This window comes from Malaclemys terrapin, chromosome 1, assembly GCF_027887155.1.
Source record: "Malaclemys terrapin pileata isolate rMalTer1 chromosome 1, rMalTer1.hap1, whole genome shotgun sequence".
Taxonomy (NCBI): domain Eukaryota; kingdom Metazoa; phylum Chordata; order Testudines; family Emydidae; genus Malaclemys; species Malaclemys terrapin.
The window spans coordinates 154,862,610-154,888,673 of record NC_071505.1 but is presented as its reverse complement, the minus strand read 5'-3'; the positions used below and the strand labels follow the sequence as shown (position 1 = coordinate 154,888,673).

The following is a 26,064-nucleotide window of genomic DNA, read 5'->3' as shown; positions in this document are numbered from 1 at the left end:
GTAGAAAGACAAAGTTAAATTTCCCCAAACAACCCTGCCTACTAGCTTATTATCTGCTTTCTGGCCTACAACTCATTCCATCTGGGCAGTTGGTCATGCAGATGTTTGTGTCTTCCCTGAAAGGCTTTATAAAGTGGGTCTTGGGACATGAAGGTATTGTAAAGCATGAAGAAGCTGGAGCAAGATGAGGCCTGAGATACGGATTTTAAACTGATCATCTCTGGCCTGAGTGCTCTGTCTGCTATATTTTTGGCATGCAGCCTAGATATGTCTTCAGGTGTTTGTTTTTTCCAAACCTAGAATAGTGACCAGTGCAGGTCACCACGTTTAGGATGGCCTATCACACTGAGCACGAGTCACTATCTAGTCATTTTAAAAATGAGCCCCGTTAGCTCGCATCCAAAAACCCAGCTGACCAATTATTTGAACAAAATGAGCATTTTTGCCATTTCAATAATTCACATAGATTTAGATCCATTTAGTTCCAACTTCGCTGATAAACAATCAAATTATTCATTGGGCAGAGCTATGGTCTGAAACATTTTGGCCTCAAAGCTGTTTTCATGGGATAATGACTAGTGACAAGGGGCTCTAGAACAGAATGGCCAATGTTGTTCTTTGTTCGAAGCATTACTCTTGCCTCCCTTACAGGATGCTGGAGCCCCAATGTGGGGTTGCTGTTGCATCTTTCGATGGCTGTTACATGATGGGAGAATGAGAAAGTTGCAGGAGGATCAGATACAGAAGAAAAAATGTTCTATTTTTGCCTTGAATGCAGCATTTGCCAAACTTCTAAAAGTTGGGCTCCGCTTCACAAAAATGAAACCGATTACCACCCCACCCAGAAACCTTATGTTGTTAAAGGCCGTCCATCTTAATACAGCCTCATTGCATCCGCCGTGGCTTGTCCTTTGGGCCCTTCCAGGGCCAGGGGATGTGCCCCACACCTTGGTGTAGATCTTCCTACCATGGCCCTGCAGCTCCTTTCTTATATGCACTGGTGAGCCGTGAAATAATTAACATTGACATTTAAAGTATCATTGCTGTCATCTGAGTTTGATCCCTGAGTTCACACCTCAGAGCTATTTTTCAGGCTGTCTGCAAACTCAGGCAGACTTGCTAGCTCAGTTACACTCACTCCACAGTTTGATGGATTTGTTGTTGTTTTTATTTTCTGCAACCATAACAGCTGGAGACTAATTTTTAAAAGGTAAAATAAAAGCTGGGATTCTGGAGGCTAATTGAGAGGTTTGTCTGTCCCACTTCAACCCCTCCAGCTAGTCAGGGAGGGACACGCCCTGCATTTTGGAAAATGCTGATGATTCAATAACCCCAAAACCCTATTAATTCAGCTATAAGACTGAGATTCTACTTGTGCGAATGTCTGGACAGTTGAGCAACTGAAGTGTATTTCCCTTTGCTGACATTTTCAAATGTGGGTACTAAAAGTTTGGCACCTCGATCCATCTTGAGGATACGTTTAAAGTGCTTGCTATGGAAGTGTTCAGCACCCCCAACTTCTATTGTTTTCAGTGGAAGTGTTGGATGCTGAAGACCTCAGAAAATCAGGCCACTGTTTAGTTGGCCTTTATGGATCTAGGTGCTGGCTGTAGGCATCTGAGTTTGCATTACTGTATGTGGTGTTCACTTTAATATAACACACCAAAGAAAGTTGCTCAAACTAACTTGCTGCATCCAAAAACAAATCAAAACAAAAAACCAACCCATCCTCCTGCCTCCTGGATTGTTCCAGTGTCACAAATAAGCCTGCTAAACATTAATCAAGTCCATCGTCTGCCTGTGACCAGCAAATAACTGGCCTCTAGGGATTCAGCGACAGTATCCCCTACTGCTGTCCTGCTTCCTTCCCTTTCCAACCACTGTGGTCTGTTGTTTTTGTGTGTACAGTGATTTCCCTTGAGATCTGAGCAACTTGATGCTGAGAGTTTGGATCTGATTTTCAGAGGTGCAGCTGCCAATCCGGTTGAAATCAGTGGGACTGATGGGCAGTCAGTGTCTCTGAACATCAAGTCTTGTGTCGTCGTCTTTATCCGTCAAAGGAAAATGCCAAACTACAGCTGTGGAAATAATACTGTCCTTATGTGGCTGGGTCACCACTGCTGCAGGTCCCCAACTTTGACACTCCTGAGTTCTGAGTAACTGAATTCCTAACATTAAGGTTGCATCTCAATCATGTTTGCATTTCATCTCCTTGGCGTGAAATAAGAAAGATACATTTAAAAAATGGCAGGAAATCTGTATGTATTTATTTAGAGCTAGTTGAAAAACTGATGATTTTTCACAAAAACGTCCTCTCCTTGGCGTGAAATAAGAAAGATACATTTAAAAAATGGCAGGAAATCTGTATGTATTTATTTAGAGCTAGTTGAAAAACTGATGATTTTTCACAAAAACGTCCTATCAATGTTGAATTTTCAAAAGATTTCAACGAGTTTTAATTTATTTATTGTATTTTTCCATGTTTATATATAAACAACTAAAAGCCACATGCCCTGTCCTCTAGGTGCTTGTTACAACATTTGACATTGTGCAGTGCGTACAAAAAGAACAACGTATCCTCTTCATGCAGCAGAAACAACCAGCCGAAATATTAATTTAGAAATACCCTGCCCTACACAAATTCACTAACCCCCCATCACCACCCATCTCATCAAAAACCTCCTGGCTTGATTTTCAGAGGGGGCTGAGCACCCCAAAATCCCGTTGACTTCAACACGCATTGCAGAAATCCAGCATGCTGAAAATCAGGATATAGTGGGTAGTATTAATTGCAGGAATGGGCCCGAATACTGCAACTGAGAAAGGAAGCTGACTTCTTGGAACTGACAGGGTAACCTAACTCACTTCTTTATCACAGGAAAGCTGATGAGAAAGTGGTACATTAAGGCTGAAAAGAATCTATAGGAAGCAAAATACTTTACAAAACCAAGGTTTGAAAATAGCAGGGCTAAGTGGCACAGTGGTAAAAACATTGGAGCCTTGTCTAAATTACAGCTTCCTCTGTTGCTACCACTGCTGGGAATTGGGAGTCCTAATTTGTTCTAGTGTAAACAAGTCTCTCCAGTCTGGTACAGCATGAAATCTTTGCAAGACTGGAGCCCCACTCCTTTGGGGCTAGATTCCAATAACCTCATTCTATGCATGGCTCTACTGGAATCAGGGCTGGCTCCAGGCACCAGCTAAGGAAGCAGGTGCTTGGGGCGGTCAATAGAAAGGGGCGGCACTCCGTCCAGTATCAGTGTGGCACGTCCGGGTCTTTGGCGGGAATTCGGCAGCGAGTGCCTCGGTCCCTCTCTTCCTCTTTGAGTTGCCGCCGAAGAGGAAGAGATGGAGTGAAGAACCTCCGCTGAACTTCTGCCAAAGAGTGGAGCGGCGCGATTGAGCTGCCACCGAAGAGTTGCTTGGGGCGGCAGAAACCCTGGAGCTGGCCCTGACTGGAATCAAAGGGACTACTTGCAGAATGAGGTACTATTCAACACAAAAGGGTGCAAAATCCAGTCCTTTGTGCTTAAGAGCATGACACTGATCAGACTTCTTGTCCTGTAAAGTCTGGTGGACTTTGTAAACCTGCCATAGGTCTGATGGACCTTATTGAATCCTGCAGACTGTTGGAAGTCTGCCAGACCCTTAACGCTCTTTATAAAGTGCATCTGACTTTTATCAATGCAGGGGCTGAATGTGTTTCTTACAATGAAATGAATAACTCCAAAAAAACGGCCTTCCAACTTCTCAGAAAAAATCCTAAGCATAAAGGCGCATCAAGGGCTATTGAATTAAACAAGCGTAAGGTTCTCTGTCATGTCATTTTTGGGTGACCAGAAATTATTAGTATACTTTCCAAAAAGAGAACTGTACCTTTTTAAAAATCCTATATATTTGACCTGCGGCTTGTCCTAGACTCCTGACATTTTGAACATGCACTAAATTGTCTTCCAGGCACAAGACCACGTGGGCAAAATTTAAGTGCAGAGGGGCCTTTGATTGTTGTGTGTGTGTGTGTGTGTGTGTGTGTGTGTGGTTTTTTTTTTTTTTTTTTTTTTTTTTTAAGAAAAAGGGGAGCAGGGTGAGCACACTGTGATTTCTGATGGAAAGCTTGCAAGACTAGCATCTCTCCACCCCAATCTTGAATGTTGCTAGCTGGGATTTGCATCAGCACAAGCACAATTTCCATGCATTGTTTCAGTCTGGAAACTAAACAATTTTCATTAATGGAAACCTGGTTCTCAAGCAGAACAATTAGACCCACTTCAGGTTGAAAAAAAGATAAAAGCCCATTAATTTGGATGGAGAACTCTTCTTCTGAGGCAGCCAATTGCGTAATCAGGCTGCCTCCCACCTGACTTGATGAGTAATTAGGAGATAGTCCTCTTTTTGTATGTGCATGTGTGTCAACCTTAACACACTGGTGTCATTGTCCCATTGGGACTTCCAGGGGGGAGGAACAAGTTGATGGCCAAAGATCAGGGAGAGCAGATTTGTTAGTGTGGCTAATTAATTGGCTTGGGTTGAAGTATGCTTAGTGTTTGTTTGTTTTTTTAAGCCAGCTGAGAAGTTTTTGACAGTACACCATGACTGATTTGGGATGTAAGAAGCCCAGTGACTGCACTGTCTCCAGGCTGCTCAATGTCGTGGAGAGCGAACTCCAAGCTGGCAGAGACAAAGGGGACCCGACCGAGAAACAACTCCAGGTTGTCTTGGAGGAGGCTGCGCTATGGCAGAGGTTCAGAGAAGTCACTAACGAGATGATTGTGACCAAGAACGGCAGGTGAGTGCTGTACTGTCCCCTGTGTAATTAGCGTATCCTACGGTATATGGGGAATATTAGCAACTGCTGTTTACATAGGCAAAAGAAAATTGTAGCCATGGTATAATGTTGTTAGTGCTGTGTGTGCATCCACATATCCTGTGCAGGGAGGGAAAGGCAGTCTCAGAGGCAGCCTACAAACTAAGGAGGAGGTTCATGTTCCTTTCTGAATACTGACAAACCATTCCTGTGCCCTTTTATCCCTGATCATAAGAGACACTGCAAGAAGATATTTATTGTCTTGGGACTGAACAAAATAGTAAAGAACATTTCCCAGGGGAAGGATAGTTCCACCTCCCAACTCCACTGCAAGGGCTTAGCAAATAATTCCCTCTGAACACTGCTTATTATAATGATACTCAGTGCTTAGATAGTAGCTTTTCGTCTGTAGGGCTGAACATGCTTACAAAGGCAAAGCAGTGTCATTATCCCCAGAGCTGTCACTAACATCGGTGGAAGCAGGACTGGGTCCTTTCTATAATAGAAAATGTAAGTTGCCTTATAAATAAGTCAAAGTACAATAGTCTCTGGTTTTATAGCCCTAAGCACAGTTATGTTGTTAGAGGGTTTGGTGCTGTTACTATAAAATCATGTAGGCTTTTGTAAAAAGGCCTCTCTTTGAATTTCTAAAAGTATATTTTAATTAAAACCAGAGGTCAAGCTATGACTCATGGCCTTTTGCAGGCTAGGGACTCCCAACTAACAAGAAAACTCTTGTGTTGGGCTTTTCGGGTGGGAGTGTCAAAAGTTCATGACACTGGCCTAACCCTGCCCCCATTGAAGTTTATGTTAAAACCCCCATTGACTTCAAAGGGAGGGACGCAGAGCAATTTTGAAAATCCCATCCTAAGAGCTTTATGAACGCCCAGGAATTAATCCTGACCCTACACTATCAAATCAGTAAGTGTTATTATCTGGGGAAACAGAGGCTCAGTGTGGAGAAGCGACTTGGCCAAAGTCATCTACCAAACCGAAGGCAGCACTACGAATAGAACCAGAAAAATGTAAGGCTGCGTAGCCTTAAAGTTTAGGACTTAGCCGCACAAGTATAACGTGTACAATTTAACAATTTCTAATAGATTCGTCTCCAGTAGGCACTGATCTTTCCCCAAATGTGCTTGAATCATAGTGACTCAAAGTGCCCACAGTGACTATCAAGTCAGAATTAGAGACTTTAATACTATAGCTGATATATGTATCCGATACAATGTGGTGCTCCGTTATAATAATGTAACTGGCATAGCAGGATATAGAGAATCACAGGAGTTAGTGGTGGATACATGTGATGTTTTGGGGATATCACAGCCCAGGAAGAAGTTCTGTCACTGCCTGCCCTGTACCCTGGGGTGCCTTTATGCTGTGATGCGATGGCTCAGACCTCTGACACCAGTTGCCTGCCCACAAGAACAAGGTCTCACCCTGGCTTCCACCAGCCTCGTTCCTCCCCGCAGGGTGACATGAACAGTCCTTCCAGTCCTGAGACTCCCCAAATCCATCCTTCATGAATTCCAGGCACTTGGGCTTTCCCCTCTGGCTCCTCCCCACGGAAGGCGTGAAACCAGCCCTCAGACAGCAGTTTACTTTGGCACGCACATTCCACGTGGTTTGCACATCGTAGACTTGTTTGGGGTAAAACTAAACAAAAGGTTTATTTAATAGAAAAGCCACAGATCCAAAGATGAAGGAGGAAGGGAAACAAACATCCATGTTACGCAGAAAATAAACAGAAAGATGCAATCTCAGGCTTTCCATTTCCATATTAGATAAAATCCCTTGTCTAATACAAGATTCCTTGTGCCTCGGAACAGTTTCCCAGTGTACACTCTAACCATAAGGAGCATCCAGTGTTTCATGGACAGCCCCTGCCAACCAACTGTCCCTGTTTCTGGATGAAAAATTCAGTTTCAAGCCTCCTTTTTGAAAGGCTTCCCTTCCTCCCACTCCCCATTTTTTCTTTCAGACTAGGTAATTCATGGTTACTCAGACTGGGGAAATCCACAGTCTTAGGTGGTAGAACTAGGGGTGCTGGGGGTGCAGCAGCACCCCGGGGTTGAAGTGATTCCCGTCATACACAGGGTTTACACTTTTTGGTTCAATGGCTCTCAGCATCCCCACTATACACGTTGTTCTCGCTCCCCTGTCTCCAGTTGTCTCAAAGTCTTTCCATTAGCTTTAATGGTTCACCATTGTCCTTTTCTGGGCTGGACAATGGCTGGATTCTTGTACACAACTGGCTCGGGAGGTAGCCCCTCCCTGCCTGATTACTTCACCTATTGTAAGGTGATGCTAAACTTTCTATCTATACACATACATACATTCCTAATCTTGGTGTGTACACATCTCCTAATGACCATCAAGTTCAGAACATTGCAAGCTTTCATAAAAGACCTTACTCAATATGGTACAGAGCAGCCACCGTGTTAGTCTGTATCCGCAAAAGGAACCGGAGTCCTTGTGGCACCTTCAAGACTAACACATTTATTTGAGCGTATGTACTCGATATGTTTTTATAGTACAATATCATTGTCTACAAAGAGTTAAATCAACCGTTCGTTTCTGGGGTTTAATCCATCTGTTCTCTCCTTGTGGCGTCTGCACTCTGATTGCCACAAGAAGTGCTGGACATACCAGTTATTAAACCGATACACCACTTAATCCTAGGTTCACGATAGTATGAAATCAAGTATCAGGGGGTAGCCGTGTTAGTCTGTATCTACAAAAACAACAAGGAGTCTGGTGGCACCTTAAAGACTAACAGATTTATTAGGGCATAAGCTTTCGTGAGTAAAAACCTCACTTCTTCGGATGCATAGGCTATGCATCCGAAGAAGTGAGGTTTTTACTCACGAAAGCTTATGCCCAAATAAATCTGTTAGTCTTTAAGGTGCCACCAGACTCCTTGTTGTTTTTGATAGTATGAAACGCAGCTGAGCTGTGATGCTGATGCAGTGAGATTCACCACTGTTTTTATTCTGTTGCTAATTATGTTAGAGCTGTTTCTGTGTCCTAACCATAACTTAACTCCTGATTTCAAAAGTTTTATCTAAGGTATAGCCCCCACATCACTGTAGTATCTGAGTGTCTCAGAATTGCTAAAGCATTTATCTTCACATCACCCCTGTGAGGTAGGGAAGTGCTATCATCCTCATTTTATAGCTGGGAAACTGAGGCACAGAGACTAAGGGCTGGTCTATGTTGAAAACTTACATTGGCATAGCTGCATCTCTCAGGGATGTGAAAAATCCCCATGCCTGAGAGGTGCAGCTATGCTGACCTAACCACTGGTGCAGACAGTGCTAGGTCGACAGAAGAATTCTTCTATCGACCTAGCTACTGCTTATTAGGGAGGTGAATTTACTACAGCAATGGGAGAACCCCTCCCGCTAACCCCATAGATCACCCTGACGTACAGCTTTTCCTAAACATAACAAAGCAGAGTTTGCAGCCCGTTTTCAACCTCACTGCCTGCTTTCTAAGGTTTGCAGTGGTAGGACATATTGGTCTAGCAACCTTTCCTCAAAGTAAACTGGGGGTGAAGGGGAGGAGGTTGTGTGCCTTTCCCAGGTTTTCAATTAATATGGATCAACATGGAGAGTCATTCCCATGGACAGCTATCAGTAGGTGCCACCGGACTCCTTGTTATTATCCCTACAGAAACTTGAGTTCTCACCCCCAACCGTTTACCCCCAGACTCACTTCCCTTCCTGATCATTTTCAGAACAGCACTCCGCCATCAGGCCACTTTTCCATGGACAGGCCAGAGTGCTGCCCCCAAACCCTCTTTTCCCCATCCCTGCACTCTCCCAATCACCCCCAGCCTTACTCTCCAACATGCTCCATGCACAGCCCCTCCCCCTACCACAGCCTCCCTGCTTGCCTACCACCTGCAGCTTTTAAATGTTGCTATGTATCACTGACACAGCTAACAGTTGGCGCATCTCATAGCTTACAAGCTGAATGAGAGAAGTGTGGGCCTCAAGGGGGAGTGACGATGTAGGTGTGGGGAGTGATGTGAATGAGTGGGGCTGTGGTGAAACCAAGGGGGCAATATGTGCTGGGGGGACCATGGCAAGAGTAGGCTTATTTACAACATGGATACTGTGTGTGTGTGTGTGTGTGTGTGTGTGTGTGTGTGTAAATAAAACTGTATGATGTATACAATGTAAAAAAACAAAACAATCTCCACACACAAAACAAGAAAATAAAAATTCCACGATGCAAAGCTATTTGCTAGACATCAGTAGAACGAATTCCCGCTCAAGATGCACACACAAGAAGTGTGCATTTTTGTGCACTAAAGGCCTGTCCAAAGCCCACCAATGTCAATGGGAGTCTTTCCATTGACTTCAATGAGCTTTGGATCAGGCTCTAATTGAAATGGTCTTCCTCATTCACTGTGCACATTAATCAACCATGTAGATATGCAGGTGGCTTTAAAGCCTTTCCTTATTACATATAACAGGATTCAAAAAAGAAGTAGGTAAGTTCACGGAGGATAGGTCCATCAATGACTATTAGCCAGGATGGGCAGGGATCGTGTCCCTAGCCTCTGTTTGCCAGAAGCTGGGAATGGGCAACAAGGAATGGATCACTTGATGATTACCTGTTCTGTTCATTCCCTCTGGGGCACCTGGCATTGGCCACTGTTTGAAGACAGGATGCTGGGCTGAATGGACCTTTGGTCTGACCCAGTGAGGCTGTTCTTATGTATGTATGGTTCCATATGCGCCTTCAAGCGTCCTATATAATTAATAGATTCCAAGGCCAGAAAGACCATTTTGAGTATCTAGTCTGACCTCAAGTATAACGCAGGCCATAGAACTTCCCCCAAATAATTCCTAGAGCAGATCTTTTATAAAAACATCCAGTCTTGATTTAAAAATCTGTCAGTGATAGAGAATCCACCACGACCCTTGGTCAATTGTTCCAATGGTTAATTACTCTCACCATTAAAGATGTACACCTTATTTCCAATCTGAATTTGTCTAGCTTCAACTTCCAGCCATTGGATCGTGTTACACCTTTCTCTGCTAGATTGAAGAACCCCTCCCATCTTAGTGATTTTTCCAAAATGTCTATGTAGTGAAGGAAGAATTTAAATCTGCCTGTGTTGATATATCTTGTTTATGGTCAGAGTTATGGCTCCCCATTGGTTGGTCAGGGATAAAATTGGGGATGTGTGAATGATTTTTTTAATAGTTTTCTAGAAATTAAGATCTTACAATTGTAAGATTTGAATTCTCACTGTATTCAAGTTCTGTACTACTGTGGCATAGGGATTTCCATCCACCTCTCCAGTGGAATAAAGTTGATAGCCCTAAGAATGTGACTAGTGCAGGACAATATTATCAGTCCTGGTCCCATCAATCAGGGTGATTTTTGGGGTGAAATTCCATATTTCAGGTGAAACATGAAAGCATTTTGTGACTGCTTCTGACTGATCAACAGGAAATGAAAACAAAGTGATGGTAGCCCTTTAACATCATCTCTGGTTCAGCCAAAGCGAGGGTAATTTATTCTTTGAGCAACTCAGGGAGCGTCTTTGCAGAAACATAGTAACAAGCCTCTTTTATATCAGGACTAATGATGCTTTTCCCACTCCTGCCTTCTGTTTCCACTACAGACGGATGTTCCCGGTTTTAAAGATCAGTGTGTCAGGTTTGGATCCCAACGCCATGTACTCCTTCCTGTTGGACTTTGCCCCGACTGACGGCCACCGCTGGAAGTACGTGAATGGTGAATGGGTGCCTGCTGGGAAACCAGAGCCACCAAACCACAGCTGCGTCTACATTCACCCAGACTCTCCCAACTTCGGGGCACACTGGATGAAAGCCTCTGTTTCCTTCAGCAAAGTGAAACTTACCAACAAGCTCAATGGAAGCGGGCAGGTACAGCACGATGTTTCCCATACACCTCTTGTCTTCCATCGCAAGCACCTACCAATCAAGAAATATCAAGGGTGCATTTATGCAATTAGAGGGGCCCTCTTCACCCACAGATGCCAATTATTCTCTGGAGCCCAAACGTAAACAGGAATAAACAGGTCTTAATTGGCACTTTCAGATTTTAATGGACTTCTTGATGTTAAGAGAGACAGAGAGTGCTGTGGGTTACTTAATCATCGGGGGCTTTTCATAGTTTGTCTTGTGTGCTGGGGTTTTTACATAGAACTTTAGAGAAAGGGGAAAAAATGGTTGTGGGTATTAGGTTTTTGTTGTTTTCCCCCATGTTGTTTGGTATAAGTGGAATGTTGGCAAGAGTCAGATACCAGAATAAAAGGCTGCTCCTAAATGAAATAATTACTATGTCTGCTTCTGCCTCATGATAATTATCAATATTCTATTGAGTCAGATTTGGCCTTTGGAAGGAAACTGCATGTACTAGAAATAAGTGACATTCACTTTGAGCTCCTTAAAAATACAAACAGAAAAATTGGTTTGGACTGTTTTTTTTTTAAAGATGTATCTGAAAGTAAAATATTGCACAAGATCTTTTGTTTGTTTATTTGTTTTGTACAAAACTCCTATATTGGATGTTACTTGTCAGCCAGGAGTCAATTCCTTTCAAGTAAATATTTAGGCTTGGAAGGATTTGATTTTTATCAGTAAATGTCAATTTTACTATATATACACACACAAGCCGACAAAATATTTCCATCAACGATAATCAGAATGTTCAGATAGGCAAAGTAAGAAAATTGCTGCTTGAGAACATATTAGAGTTTGATTTAAGGATATTGATTTAAGTATAGCTTGACGTGATGATGACAATTGTGTTTTAACAATTATAAAGCTTTAATTTTTCAAATCTCAACATCTACTGTCATTAAATAATAATCATCTGACCCATCCCCCGTTATCTGTCATGCCCATAATTTTGTGCAACTGTGAACTTATATATACAAAATAGAAAAAATGCTTAAAAATAAACATCAATATTATCTGTCAAAATTATATATATGTATAAAAAATTGAGTTCTGCCAAACCTATAAATACTTTCTTTACTTTAACCTTAGTCCTGAGTAGTATCTCCTTATTGTAGTATTTCTAATTTGTTTGTCGTCATTTCTATTATGCTCACCTAGGCACCTCACAAGCTTTAAAATTTAGCTTCAGAGCACTCTTATGAGGTAGGGAATTGTTTATCCCCATTTTATGGATGGGGAAACAGAGGCATAGACAGGTGACATGCTTTGACCAAGGTCATACACGGTGTCAGTAGCAGAGCCAAAGACAAACAAATCTGGGTGTTTAGGCAAGTCATTCCCCCTGTCTGGGGCTCTGCTTCCCCTTCTTTGTTCTTAATCAAAATGTGATACTTGGAGGGAGATATTTTATAATAATAACAAATAATTGTATTGTTCACTGAGGACCCCTGGTTTGTTCAGCACTGTGCAAAACACAGAAAAAGATCATGGTCCCAGTGCTTTTTAGACCATAAGCACCTCTGGGTGGGGATTGTCTCATCTGTTTGTACAGCTTCCAGCACAGTTGTGCCTCAGTTCTGACTGGGGTCTTCTTTGGGCACTATCATAATATAAATATTTACTGCTGCATCAGAAGCATCTAATGTAATTCAACTGGAGTCTGTCCCTGTCCATACCCGCAGCTAGAATGGAGGGAGGAAAAGAGAAATCCTTCTCTCTCTCTCTTTCAGCAACCAGGAATTGAGGAGGGGACAGAGTGTAGTGTGGAATCACAGAAAGGATGACCCTGGAGAGCTCTGCTGACATTGGGGTTGCACCGTGATGTTGGTACATGATGTCCCCTCAATATGGGACTGACAACAAGTATCAATGACACGATGCAAATACCACAAGGCCAAGGTCAGGTCGTTGCTCGTAATTCCTCTAAAAGAACAGGAGTACTTGTGGCACCTTAGAGACTAACATTTATTTGAGCATAAGCTTTCGTGGGCTACAGCCCACTTGTTCGGATGCATCTGATAAAGTGGGCTGTAGCCCACGAAAGCTTATGCTCAAATAAATTTGTTAGTCTCTAAGGGGCCACAAGTACTCCTGTTCTTTTTGCGGATACAGACTAACATGGCTGCTACTCTGAAACCGTAATTCCTCTGTGGCTCTGTTTGGTGACAAACATAGCTCTTCAGCCATTTCAGGCTGGGTATCACTGATGTAGCTGTGACAGTCCATAAGAATGGCCATACTGGATCAGACCAAAGGTCCATCTAGCCCAGATCCTGTCTTCTGACAGTGGCCAATGCCAGGTGCCCCAGAGGGAATGAACAGAATAGGACAATTATCAAGTGATCCATCCCCTATCATCTAGTCCCAGCTTCTGGCAAACAGCGGCTAGGGACACTGACCATCCTGGCTCATAGCCATTGATGGACCTATCCTCCATGAACTTATCTAGTTCTTTTTTGAACCCTGTTATAGTCTTGGCCTTCACAACATCCTCTGGCAAGGAGTTCCACAGGTGGACTGTACACTGTGTGAAGAAATACTTCCTTTGGTTTGTTTTAAACTTGCTGCCTATTAATTCCATCTCTCTTCCTTCTTGTTTTTTGCAGATAATGCTGAATTCCTTGCATAAATATGAGCCTCAGGTTCACATTGTTCGTGTGGGAGGCCCACACAGGATGGTGATGAACTGCTCCTTTCCAGAGACTCAGTTCATAGCTGTCACTGCTTATCAAAATGAAGAGGTAGGTGGGTAATAATGTCACACAATTTGGTCATCACAGATGAGAAATATTAAAAGCCTAAGACCTGCCAGATCAGCACACACCAATGGTGAAAATAATCCAGTATCCTGTCCCCCTGTCAGTCCAGAGCAGATTGAGGGCCCATCTAATCGAATACTCTGTCTCCTTGCTGGAACAAAACATACCCTTGGTCCACCTTGTCTAGAATTTGACTGCAGTACCAGGACAGCTGAATGGTCAGGCTAGTCTGATATTCTGTCTGCTGCCGTACTGGATTGGTCTATCTGTACCAGTATCCCATCCCCTTACCATGCTGGAACAGACTGACTTTCTGTCTTGTCCAGTATCTGTCTCTAACACTGGCCAGTGCTGGATATTTCAGTGGAAAGTATAACCCTTCCACTCCTCCTATAATGTACCTAGAGTATTGTACTATAATATGGGGAAATATCTTCCTGACCCCAAACTGTAATCAGGCTGTGCCCTGAAGCATGAGGGTTGGTGGCCCTTGTCCCTTTTTTCCTAGTTAATGTCGCTACAGATATTATACATATTTCTGTGCAATTCAGCAGCTTTGGGAGAAATATTCACAGTAATACCGAATTTGCCATACTGGATCAGACCATTGGTCCATCAGTTCTGGTTTCCGGCCTTTGGCAGTGACCAGTGTTGGATGCTTCAGAGGAGAGCAATGCTCCCACACAATGCACCTGGCTGACATATAGCTGCATGGTAAATACAATGCCTGTCTTTTGTTTCACTAACTGAGGTGGAACTCAGTCCATTCTGTTGAGTCTGGACAATGCTATGTCAAGTCTCTGTTAAAATGACCTTCACTAACATGCCTTGTTTTTTGTAAACCCAAGATAACAGCTCTCAAAATCAAGTATAATCCCTTTGCCAAAGCCTTCCTGGATGCAAAGGAAAGGTGAGTTCGGCTTTTATTCAGCTTGATGACTTTTGCTGCTGTTACAGTTAAAATGGTGGTAATACTCTGAGAAAGATAAGGGGCAAATCCTGACCTCCTTTCCACTGCTATAAATCCAGAGTCACTCCATTGAGGTCAGTGGTGTTAATGCCAAATTTACACCACGTTATTTGTCATCACATTTTGGTCTTACATGAGTGAGTGCATTGCTGATACAAAATGCTGAAATATCATTTATTGGTCACTATAAATAAGACTACTATAATTACAGTATAGTTACATTATGGTTATCTTTGGTTTTGCTTTTCAGTATATAATTACCACTAATTCATAGGAATAGAAATTTTACATGCTGACAGTTTGTACTTATTAACCCTTCAGTGTTGCATTTCATACATATAGTGGTAGATTTTAGGTATGTTAGCTCCATTGTATTTACGCTTTAATTATTCTCATATATTCTCATTTCATGTTACTATCTAGTTATATGAATAAGAAGTAACCACAGATATCAACATAACCACAGTGAAATTGCAGTGTTACTACACTGTAATTTCTATACCTTTATGGTAAAGTGTGACCCATTTAGTTAAAATAGTCTCCATAGGAAATCACTGTATTTAAGAAGTTAGAGAGACATGCACTGTCAGAAAATAATAGTGTATTTATTTGTCATCTTTAAATGGTTTGTATGGGCCACCCATGCTAACAAAATATGGCTCTTTTTGTTCCCCGCTGGTGGCTGGACCATGTATAGAGGTTTGAGTCTACTACTGCCTTGAAGTTAATGGCCTTGGTCCTTTCACTCAAGCAAAAAAGGCTCATGTACTTAGATCCAGAGCGCTAGGGTTCAATCCCCGAAGATGACAGAGCCAGGGACATTGTTGCACATGGAATGAGGCAAGGGCTCCTGCCTTCTTGACTACACATCTTGCATAGTACAGAGCTTTCTACAGTTCTCTAGCGATTTCTTTTTTGTCTTCATTTTCCTTTGTCTTTTCAGTTGATGAAACCTAAAATTGAACAATTTTCAGTTTTTATTTTTTTTCAATTTCCATTTCCCTAACCCTTTCACCTTCTTTTGAATACAGCACAACATAACCACTCATTATTTTCTCTTTCAGAAACCATCCCAAGGATACTCCCGAAAATGTTTTGGAAGGTCAACATACGACATATTCTCACCGTAAGGTTTCCCAACATCATTTTATTCATGGGAACTTGAAGTATTATGTAATATAATAGGTTTTGTGGACATAGGCTGTGCTAGACTAGATGGCCACTGGGTCTTATCCAATGTAGAACCCTGTCACTGATGGAAGCCAATACTATAAATACGTAAGAGGGAGGTTCAAGAAACCATGTAGTAGGCAACTATGGGATAATCTACCTACAAGGACATTTTCTTTATAATCTCCGATATTTAGAGGTTTGTTTGAGCCTGGCAGTTTGAGACTTATAACCTTTTCAAAACTGTGTTCTTTTTTTGTTTGTTTAGTATTATAACTCTGGAAACTAGTTATCCTTACAAATGTCCCATCGTTATCGCTGGACGATTGATTCATAAAAAATAGGAGGAGAGGTTGTTCTTGTTTTATTGAAATTTTGGCTTTTCTTCCATTCATAAACTCTGATATTTGAAAAATGTTTTCTTTCCAGATTTTTCTCTGAAACATTTTTACTGACTTTTTTTGCTTCTTGCCCGTTCCACAAACTATTTTGATTTCATTTCCCATTATTATTTCTAATTGCCACCATGTACTTTATAATCAGTCACACTGGCAATTCTATTCCCACCTCTAAATGAACTTTGGATTGCCCATCTTACTTGTTTTGTTCACGAATGAAATTCAGTTTGTACAAATGCCCATGAACGATTGCATTATGAGGTCCCAACCATAGCAAACAATAAGATATTTAATTTGCTCAGTAGTTCACAAGAAAGTCACAGCTATCTGCTCAGTATTAATACTGGGTGTTTGTGCATCACGGCCCTCCACTGTCCTGAGGCCTACAGAATAAAACTCTTCTACTTCAGTCTGGTTGAAGAAGAGCCTCTTTATTTCAGTACCAATAGTAGGTACTTCTGTTTGTGTGCCAGAAGGCCCTAGGTTTGCTGTCTCCCTTACAATACGTATGGGTAGCTGGCAACTATGGCATCTGTATGTACAGCACATGGTGAGTGTTACAGAATAGGTAGCCCATGGGTGTGCAGCATATGGAATTGCTTGAGAGGCAGTGAGGTCAGCATTGTGGATAGGCGTAAAGGCGTCAAGTTACATTTTTCTTTAGAGAAATGCCAAACTGAGGTGCAGTTTGGGTGGATTCCAGAAGGAGGCACATCCAGCTCCCCTCGGACAGAGGAATAGATGAGTCGTCTTTGGGGCTTTTGGGGGAAGTGAAAGTTGGAGTGAGGGGTCGGGAAGCGATCCTAGAAGACAACTCTATTCAATATAGATATTGATTTGTTTGAGTAAAACTAAATTGCCTGTTAATTATAATGACATGAATGGTGTCATTTAAAAAAAAAAAAAAAAGACAAATGAAACCCAACTCCTGATGTGTGCCCTGGCCCTGGGGATTAAATTTGATTTGTAGCCTGTCTGAATTTTGCTCATAACACATAATGTACAACTAACATAGGGTACATGCTTCTGCTTGTGCTGTTTGAACTCCAGGATATGAAAAAATCTCTGCATTAGCAAGTGTTTTACACCCCTCTAAAATCTGAGTGGACAATCAATACATGAAAGTGCCAGGTTAATAGCCAAGATCTCTTGCTCTGTAATCTTGGCAGACCTTGCTAGCGGTTGGTACCTTGCTATCATCTTTTGAATAAAAGGGTAACCTGAGGTCCTGACCGTTTGTGCTTATTAAAGATCCCATGGTACTTTTCATAAGAGTAAGGGCAAATTACACCTCTAGGTAACGAACTTTGTTTTCCTAAATCTACCCCCCTTCATTTGAATACTGTAGTATTCTTCACGTCCTACCTTAAGCTGTTGTGTAGCATTGCTCTTTGCTGATAAGAAGCTGCCATGCTCCACCCTAGGTTGCATTTCACTGGGAGGGAGTGAATGGCTTCCTTTCTAAAATTTGTTAAGTGTTGGGGGACCATTTGGGATGAAGATGCTATCTAAGCATTAGCGATATTGTTATCTGGTGTCTAAATGTCTTTTTTGTGGCTTGGAACTCATTCTTTGGTACAAAACAAACGCCAGGCAACAAGCAGGTTTCCTACTGTCTGGAATTTTTGTGATCTGGCAGGGTACATTTTTAGGAAGCCTGGTTACTTTCCTTATTAAATTTTTATTAATTTTGCTTGCTGTTTCTTCCTTTTCCCTCACAGTAGGTGGCTGGTTGATTTCCAATCCAGATGCAGTGTGTGCAGCAGGAAACTCTAATTATCAGTATGGAGGAGCTTTGTCTCTGCCTGCCCCGCATTCCCACCATGGCTGTGAGCATTATGCAGCCCTTCAAGGGCATCGGGCTGCACCATATCCTGCTTCGTACATGCAGAGAAATCACTCCCCAACAGGTAAGGCTGCAATGTCTCCTCACACACAGCCTGCACAATTCTTCCTTACGTTAAAAGAAACAGCAAAGCAAGAAAAAACAGAAGTCAATGGAGAGAGCACAGTTTGTCTCTCTTCTGTAACAGTCTGCACTGAACTCTGAGAACAAAATGGCTCCTGAACTCCACACACAAGGAGAGTATTCAGAAATTTAAAGGTGCAGTTCACAGAAAACAAAAGTATAAAAATTACGGCGGTAGATATGTCATGAGGGCTAAGTAGGTGAAGATAGATGAGAATGGAAGGAGAATAATTGTGTTTAAATTACTTCTTATTAATTATACCCAAACTCCCAGAACCATTTCAGACCTTCCTTTCACTCCAAGTAATGAAACAGTCTCCCTCCAGAGTCAAAAGCAGCCTTTAAGGGAATGTTAAGAGCTGATTTGGAACAGGTTTTTGTATTGTCAATGTGTCTTTAGAGCCTCCTCTGCCTGAAAATTCTCTGAGGTGCTCTACTGTGTCCTATTCAGTCCTTCATCTTCCTGTTGTGACTGCCAGTTTCTCTGATATGGATACATGTTCACAAGGAACAGGACTGAGAGCATCAGTTTGTTTCACGTAGGCAGGGCTGGTGGAAGGATGTTTCGCGCCGTAGGCGAAACTTCCACCTTGCGCCTCCCCCCCATCCCCGAGCCCCCGGCCGGAGGCGCCCCCCCCCACGACAGCTCCCCCCCTCTGCCCTGAGGCACCCCCCCCGCCCCAGCTCACCCCTGCTCCGCCTTCTCCCTGAGCATGCCGTGGCTGCTTCACTTCTCCCGCCTCCCAGGCTTGCAGCACCTAAGCTGATTGGCACCGCAAGCCTGGGAGGCGGGAGAAGTGAAGCAGCCACGGCATGCTCGGGGAGGAGGCGGGGCAGGGGTGAGCTGGGGCGGGGAGTTCTCCTGCATGCCGGCCCCCCCAACCCCCCGCTGCAGGCGGCCCTCCCCGTGCTCCACTGCCCCAGATCCCTCCGCCTAAATGCCGGCGGCGACCGGGGCAGCCGAAGATCCAGCCGTCGCGGTCGCTGCAGAAGAAAATGGCGCCCCCCAAATCCTAGTGTCCTAGGCGACCTAGGTTGCCTAAATGGTTGCATTGGCCCTGCACGTAGGTTATTGAACAATCAGCAGCTGGTAGTAACTTTGCTCATTATCGGCTTAGGCTGGACTTGAACTGACAATGCAAGAGATGAAAGGTTCTACATTCCATTTAGAGCGGGTCAGAACTCAGAATTTCTGTTCCATGGGAAATGCTGACCCACCTGCCAGACTGCCCCAGGGCCAGGATCCCTGGAGCTTTCATGGTGCATAGCCCCACCAAGCTTCCCCTGTGGAGACAGGAGCCTGGAAGCCCTGGGACACCCAGCTATTCACTCAGCTCTATTTATAATATAAAATACATTTCTAAGCAAAAAATCATTTTGAAATGAAAAATTGAACCATTCTGTTGTGATAAGGTTGGCACGGAACACATCAACCTTTTCAAAATACTCACCCTTTTTTTCCAAACAAAATTTAGTCAAAATCGACATGTTCCCATGGAAAGTTTTGATATCAACAATACGGCATTTTCCAATGGAAAAATGTTCCGTTCAAAATCATTCAGCCAGCTCTGGTCCTGTTACCATTCCTCTGCCATCCAGACTAGTGTCATGATTCACCTTTTGAGTGGGAAAAAAACATGAGTAAAGTAAGTTTGTTCTTCCCTGTGTGCTTGTTGTCTCAAGCCCATAGGGAGGAACCTGCATTAGTCAATTAGATTCTCTCTGTCCTGCCTGTTTTCTACATTCTTTTATTGCCTTGCAATAACTTGGTATAGTCACCAAACTTTTGTGTTTCCTCCAAAGTGAATTTGATCGAGAGCTCAAGCAATAATTTGCAGATGTTTCCAACACACGATAGCTGGACTTCTTTACAATCCACTCCACATGCCAACTTGCTTTCAGTACCACATGCCAAGGGAACTGCCACTGCGGGTCCTAGGTAAGGTTACAGTGGAACCATAGATATTAGAGAAGGGACAAGCCCAGCAGTTTCTCCTTCACTAGGATTAGGCAGCATTGCTTGGAAGCATGTGCAAGGGTTTAGAACTGAGGACTTTCTGACCAAGCCTAGCTCTGCCACCGCTTCATTGCATGGCCTTATCCAAATCACTTTACCTCAGTTTCCCAATCTGTAAAATGAAGACGACAATGTTTACCAGCAGGGTTTTGTGAGGCTTAAATAGTTAATCTTTGTGCTGTTCTTTGAAATGGAGAGCACTAAATAAATGGTAATTAGTATTATCTCCACCCTTTATCTAGTGCACAGTTAGTCCTTTCAGTCTATTATTATTTAACCTTTAAGAGAATACTTAGGGTACGTCTACACTACGAAATTAGGTCGAATTTATAGAAGCTGGTTTTATAGAAATCGTTTTTATACAGTCGATTGTGTGTGTCCCCACATAAAATGCTCTAAGTGCATTAAGTCAGCGGACCGCATCCACAGTACCGAGGCTAGCGTCGACTTCCGGAGCATTGCACTGTGGGTAGCTATCCCACAGTTCCTGCAGTCTCCACCGCCCATTGGAATTCTGGGTTGAGATCCCAATGCTTGAAGATGTGAAAACAGTGTCGCGGGGGGTTCTGGGTACATGTCATCAGGCCCCTCCCCCTCCGTCAGAGCAACGGCAGACAATCGATTTGTGCCTTTTTACCTGGGTTACCTGTGCAGACAACATACCACGGCAAGCATGGAGCTTGCTCAGCTCAGCTCACCGTCACCATATGTCATCTGGGTGTCAGCAGACGTGGTACTGCATTGCTACACAGCAGCAACTCCTTGCCTTTTGGTAGTGGATGGTGTATTACGATTGATATCCGTCATCATCGTACTCCTCAGTGAGTTCAATCAGAGGCACCTGGGCAGACATATTTTGTCTCCTGGCCTATTGAACCGTCTTGACGATGATGGCTAGCAGTCGTAGTACATCATTTTCTGCCAAGCACCCAGAAGATGCCGATGGCTATCAGTTAGGCTGCACCGTCTGCTGCCAGCTTAAGATGTAAAAAATAGATGGACCAGATTTGTTCTGTATTCATTTGCTTCCCCCTCCCTCCGTGAAATCAACGGCCTGCTAAACCCAGGGTTTTGAGTTCAATCTTTGGGGGGGCCATTCTGTATGACAGTTGTTTGTGTTTCTCCCTGATGCACAGCCATCTTTGTTGATTTTAATTCCCTGTACCTGTAAGCCATGTTGTCACTTGCCCCTCCCGCCCTCCCTCCGTCCAACAATAGTTTCGCGCCTTTTTTCAGCCCAGACGCCATAGCATTGGAATCATGGAGCCCGCTCAGATCATCGAAGCAATTATGAGCACTGTGAACACCACGTGCATTGTCCTGGAGTATATGCAGAGCCAGAACATGCCAAAGCAAAACCAGGCAAAGAGGCGATTGCAGCACGGTGACGAGAGTGATGAGGAAATTGACATGGACATAGACCTCTCACAAAGTACAGGCCCCAGCAATGTGCAAATCATGGTGTTACCTGGGCAGGTTCATGGCGTGGAACGCTGATTCTGGGCCCGGGAAACACGCACAGACTGGTGGGACCGCATCGTGCTGCAGGTGTGGGACGATTCCCAGTAGCTGCGAAGCTTTCGCATGCGTAAGGACACTTTCATGGAACTTTGTGACTTGCTTTCCCCTGCCCTGAAGCACCAGAATACCAGGATGAGAGCAGCCCTCACAGTTGAGAAGCGAGTGGCGATAGCCCTGTGGAAGCTTGCAACGCCAGACAGCTACCGGTCAGTCCGGAATCAATTTGGAGTGGGCAAATCTACTGTGGGGGCTGCTGTGATCCAAGTAGCCAATGCAATCAAAGACCTGCTGATATCAAGGGTAGTGACTCTGGGAAACGTACAGGTCATACTGGATGGCTTTGCTGCAATGGGATTCCCAAACTGTGGTGGGGCGATAGACAGAACCCATATCCCTGTCTTGTCATCGGAGCACCAAGCCACCGAGTACATAAACCGCAAGGGGTACTTTTCAATGCTGCTACAAGCCCTGGTGGATCACAAGGGACGTTTCACCAACATCAACGTGGGATGGCCGGGAAAGGTACATGGTGCGTGCGTCTTCAGGAACTCTGGTCTGTTTCAAAAGCTGGAGGAAGGGGCTTTCTTCCCGGACCAGAAAATAACCATTGGGGATGTTGAAATGCCTATCGTTATCCTTGGGAATCCAGCCTACCCCTTAATGCCATGGCTCATGAAGCCGTACACAGGCAGCCTGGACAGGAGTCAGGACCTGTTCAATTATAGGCTGAGCAAGAGCCGAATGATGGTGGAATGTGCATTTGGATGTTTAAAAGCGCGCTGGCGCAGTTTACTGACTCGGCTAGACCTCAGCGAAGCCAATATTCCAATTGTTATTGCTGCTTGCTGTGTGCTCCACAATATCTGTGAGAGTAAGGGGGAGACATTTATGGCGGGGTGGGAGGTTGAGACAAATCGCCAGTCCGCTGATTACGCGCAGCCAGACACCAGGGTGGTTAGAAGAGTATAGCAGGGCGCGGTGCGCATCAGAGAAGCTTTGAAAACGAGTTTTGTGACTGGCCAGGCTACGGTGTGAAACTTCTGTTTGTTTCTCCTTGATGAACCCTCCCCCCCCTCCCCCCGGTTCACTCTACTTCCCTGTAAGCTAACCACCCTCCCCTCCCCCCTTCGAGCACCACTTGCAGAGGTGGGAGGACATCTGGAGTTCCGAGAACATATCATCCCGAGTCTGCCGTTTTCTCCTTCTAATCTTCACTACCCTCTGTGAAGGAGAAACATTTGAAGCTGGTGGAGGAGAAGGGAGAGGAGGTTAAAAAAGACACACTTTAGAGAACAATGGGTACACTCTTTCATGTTAAATTTTGCTGTTCACATTAAACAGCACATGTGCTTTTATTACAAGGTCGCATTTTTCCTCTTATATTGAGGGCCTGCCGGTTTGGTGTGAGAGATCACTCACACAGTGCCAAGCAACAGAATTCGGCTTGCAGGCAGCCATGGTAAGCCACAGTCTTTTGGCTTTTTTAACCTTCATAACATGTGGGAATGGTTTCAAACAGCAGCGCCCTCATTTCCCATACCAAGGACACGTTGGGTTGGCCATTTAAAATGGATTTGCAATGTAAAAGGAGGGGCTGCGGTTTCCGGGTTAACATGCAGCACAAACCCAACTACCCCCCACCACACACACACACCCAATTCTCTGGGATGATCACTTCACCCCTCCCTGCCACCACGTTTCTAACAGCGGGGAACATTTCTGTTCAGCCGAGCAGGAACAGGCACCTCTGAATGTCCCCTTAATAAAATCACCCCATTTCAACCAGGTGACCGTGAATGATATCACTCTCCTGAGGATAACAAAGAGAGGTAAGGAATGGATGTTGTCTTCAAGCCAGCAAACACCAGGACCATATGCTGCCATGCTTTGTTACGCAATGATTCCAGACTACGTGCTACTGGCCTGGCGTGGTAAAGTGTCCTACCATGGTGGACGGGATAAGGCAGCCCTCCCCAGAAACCTTTTGCAAAGGCTTTGGGAGTACATGAAGGAGAGCTTTCTGGAGATGTCCTTGGAGGATTTCCGCTCCATCTCCATACACGTTAACAGACTTTTCCAGTAGCTGTACTGCCGCGATTGCCAGGGCAAATTAATCATTAAACATGCTTGCTTTTAAACCATGTGTAATATTTACAAAGGTACACTCACCAGAGGTCCCTTGTGTGCCCTCAGGGTCTGGGAGCACACCTTGGACGAGTTCAGGGGTTACTGGTTCCAGGTCCAGGGTGATAAACATATCCTGGCTGTTGGGGAAACTGGTTTCTCCGCTTCCTTGCTGTGAGCTATCTTCATTGTCTTCATCATCATCATCATCATCATCATCTTCCGCGTACCCCGAACCTGCTTCCCTGTTGCATGATTCTCCATTGATGGAGTCATAGCACACAGTTGGGGTAGTGGTGGCTGCACCCCCTAGCATGGCATGCAGCTCTGCGTAGAAGCGGCATGTTTGCAGCTCTGCCCCAGACCTTCCATTTGCCTCTCTGGCTTTGTGGTAGACTTGCCTTAGCTCCTTAATTTTCACGCAGCACTGCTGTGCGTCCCTGTTATGGCCTCTGTTCTTCATGGCCTTTGAGACTTTCTAATATTTTGCCTTTTCGTTTACTGCTACGGAGTTCAGCTAGCACTGATTCATCTTCCCATATGGTGAGCAGATCTTGTACCTCCCATTCGGTTCATGCTGGAGCTCTTTTGCGATCCTGGGACTCCCATCATGGTTACTTGTGCTGATGAGCTCTGCGTGGTCACCTGTGCTCTCCACGCTGGGCAAACAGGAAATGAAATTCAAAAGTTCGCGGGGCTTTTTCTGTCTACCTTGTCCTTGCATCTGAGTTGAGAGCGCTGTCCAGAGCGGTCACAATGAAGCACTGTGGGATAGCTCCCGGAGGCCAATAACGTCGAATTCTGTCCACACTACCCTAAATCCGACCTGCAAAGGCCGATTTTAGCACTAATCCCCTCGTTGGAGGTGGAGTAAAGAAACCGGTTTAAAGGGCCCTTTAAGTCGAAAGAAGGCTTCGTTGTGTGGACGTGTCCAGGCTTAATTCGATTTAACGCTGCTAAAGTCGACCTAAACTCATAGTGTAGACCAGGCCTTAGTCAAGGGAAGGAGAGGAGTGAGTGTGAGCCAGTACTTAGTGTAGGAAGGGGAGTGAGGACTTCTGTGTTCTCCTTCCAACAATAGAAAGGCATTTGATCCAGGGGCTATATAAATGGGACTGGACGATAGGACTCTTGAGTTCTGTGCCTGGTTTTGGTGATTGACCCCAGGAAAATCATGGCTGCATTTGTATAAGGATTCACTAATTGTGGGTTCCTTATTTTCTGGGTGCCCAGCCTGAAAATCCTGGCTTGATTTTCCGAAGGGCTGAGCACTTTCAACTCCAGCTGACATCAATGGGAGCTGCAGGTGCTCAGCAGCTTTGAAAGGCAAGGTCTCCTTTCAACACTTACAAATTCAGGCATCCCTAATTAGTGGACACTAAAATATTTTGGCCTTAATCTCTCTGTGTAAAAGGAGGCTGATAATACTTGGCTTCACTGGGGCATTGTGAAGTCCAGTTCATAAGATGTTACAAAGGTATCAAGTATTGTTAACAGAGAAGTTGAAACGTTTTGAATTTAGAAGTTTGGATGAGGATTTTAATTTTAAAATTCTGAAAGTCACTGGAGAAAACATTTTTTTTTAAATGTCCTCTCCTTTGTTGATCAGCTGCAGAGCTGGTGGAACTATTTTCAAAATTTAGAACTATAAACCTTTTCAGATTTCAAAATTAGCTTCACATTTCCTCCCCTTTCCCCCCTTGCCCCAAACCAGCCCTAGTTCTTACTGGGTTTTCACATAGGAGTTGCCAATTGAGACCAGTGGCCTGTTGAGTCTGGTATGCTATCATGGACAGTAGCCAATACTGGGTAATGCACTTTACTTTGCCATATTGTGCCATGGGAGCGGGGGGGTGGGGGTGTTAATCTACTTTGAAATACCTCTTTAAGTTCTATTATGGTTTACACTGCTTCGTTCCAGCCACTATCCCTGTCTGTGGACAGTCAGCAACAGTGCCCTTAATGTTGCCAACCCGGGGAGTGACGTGAATGGCAGCCCTCCAGGCACGTTCCTGCGAGGTAACATCCCTTTGCCCACCACATCTGCCTCGATTCCTCTGCAGGGAGCAGCTGCCAGCAACATGGAAACACCAGGGGAACCCACTCTAGCCAGACTAGCTGATTCTGCCTGGACATCCTTGCATTCGTTTTAACAGGCGGGAAGCTCTTCAGAAATGTTCAGCAGGATCCAAGCAAGACTGACAGGACAAGAACACCTCCTATGATCACAGTACAGATTGGGGAGGGGACATGCACACAAGGAACCTATTTCAGCGATGTACCAGATTCCGCGATAAACCTTGCACTTCTCCGTTTCCAAAGGAGCAATGAAAGATTGAGTCAAGAACCCTAGTGCAAAGGAGGGGGACGAGTTAGAGGGGAGC

The 26,064-nt window shown here is 44.2% G+C and overlaps 1 protein-coding gene across 1 annotated transcript; it reads left to right on the top strand.

Moving 5' to 3' along the window:
* Positions 1-4,589: 4,589 nt before the first annotated feature.
* TBX19 (T-box transcription factor 19) lies at positions 4,590-25,833 on the top strand. The gene is made up of 8 exons (XM_054044419.1): positions 4,590-4,786; positions 10,449-10,713; positions 13,359-13,493; positions 14,360-14,421; positions 15,546-15,607; positions 17,771-17,959; positions 19,822-19,957; positions 25,602-25,833. Exons 1-8 carry the CDS (start codon positions 4,590-4,592, stop codon positions 25,831-25,833), a joined length of 1,278 nt encoding a protein of 425 aa, XP_053900394.1.
* Positions 25,834-26,064: the final 231 nt, after the last annotated feature.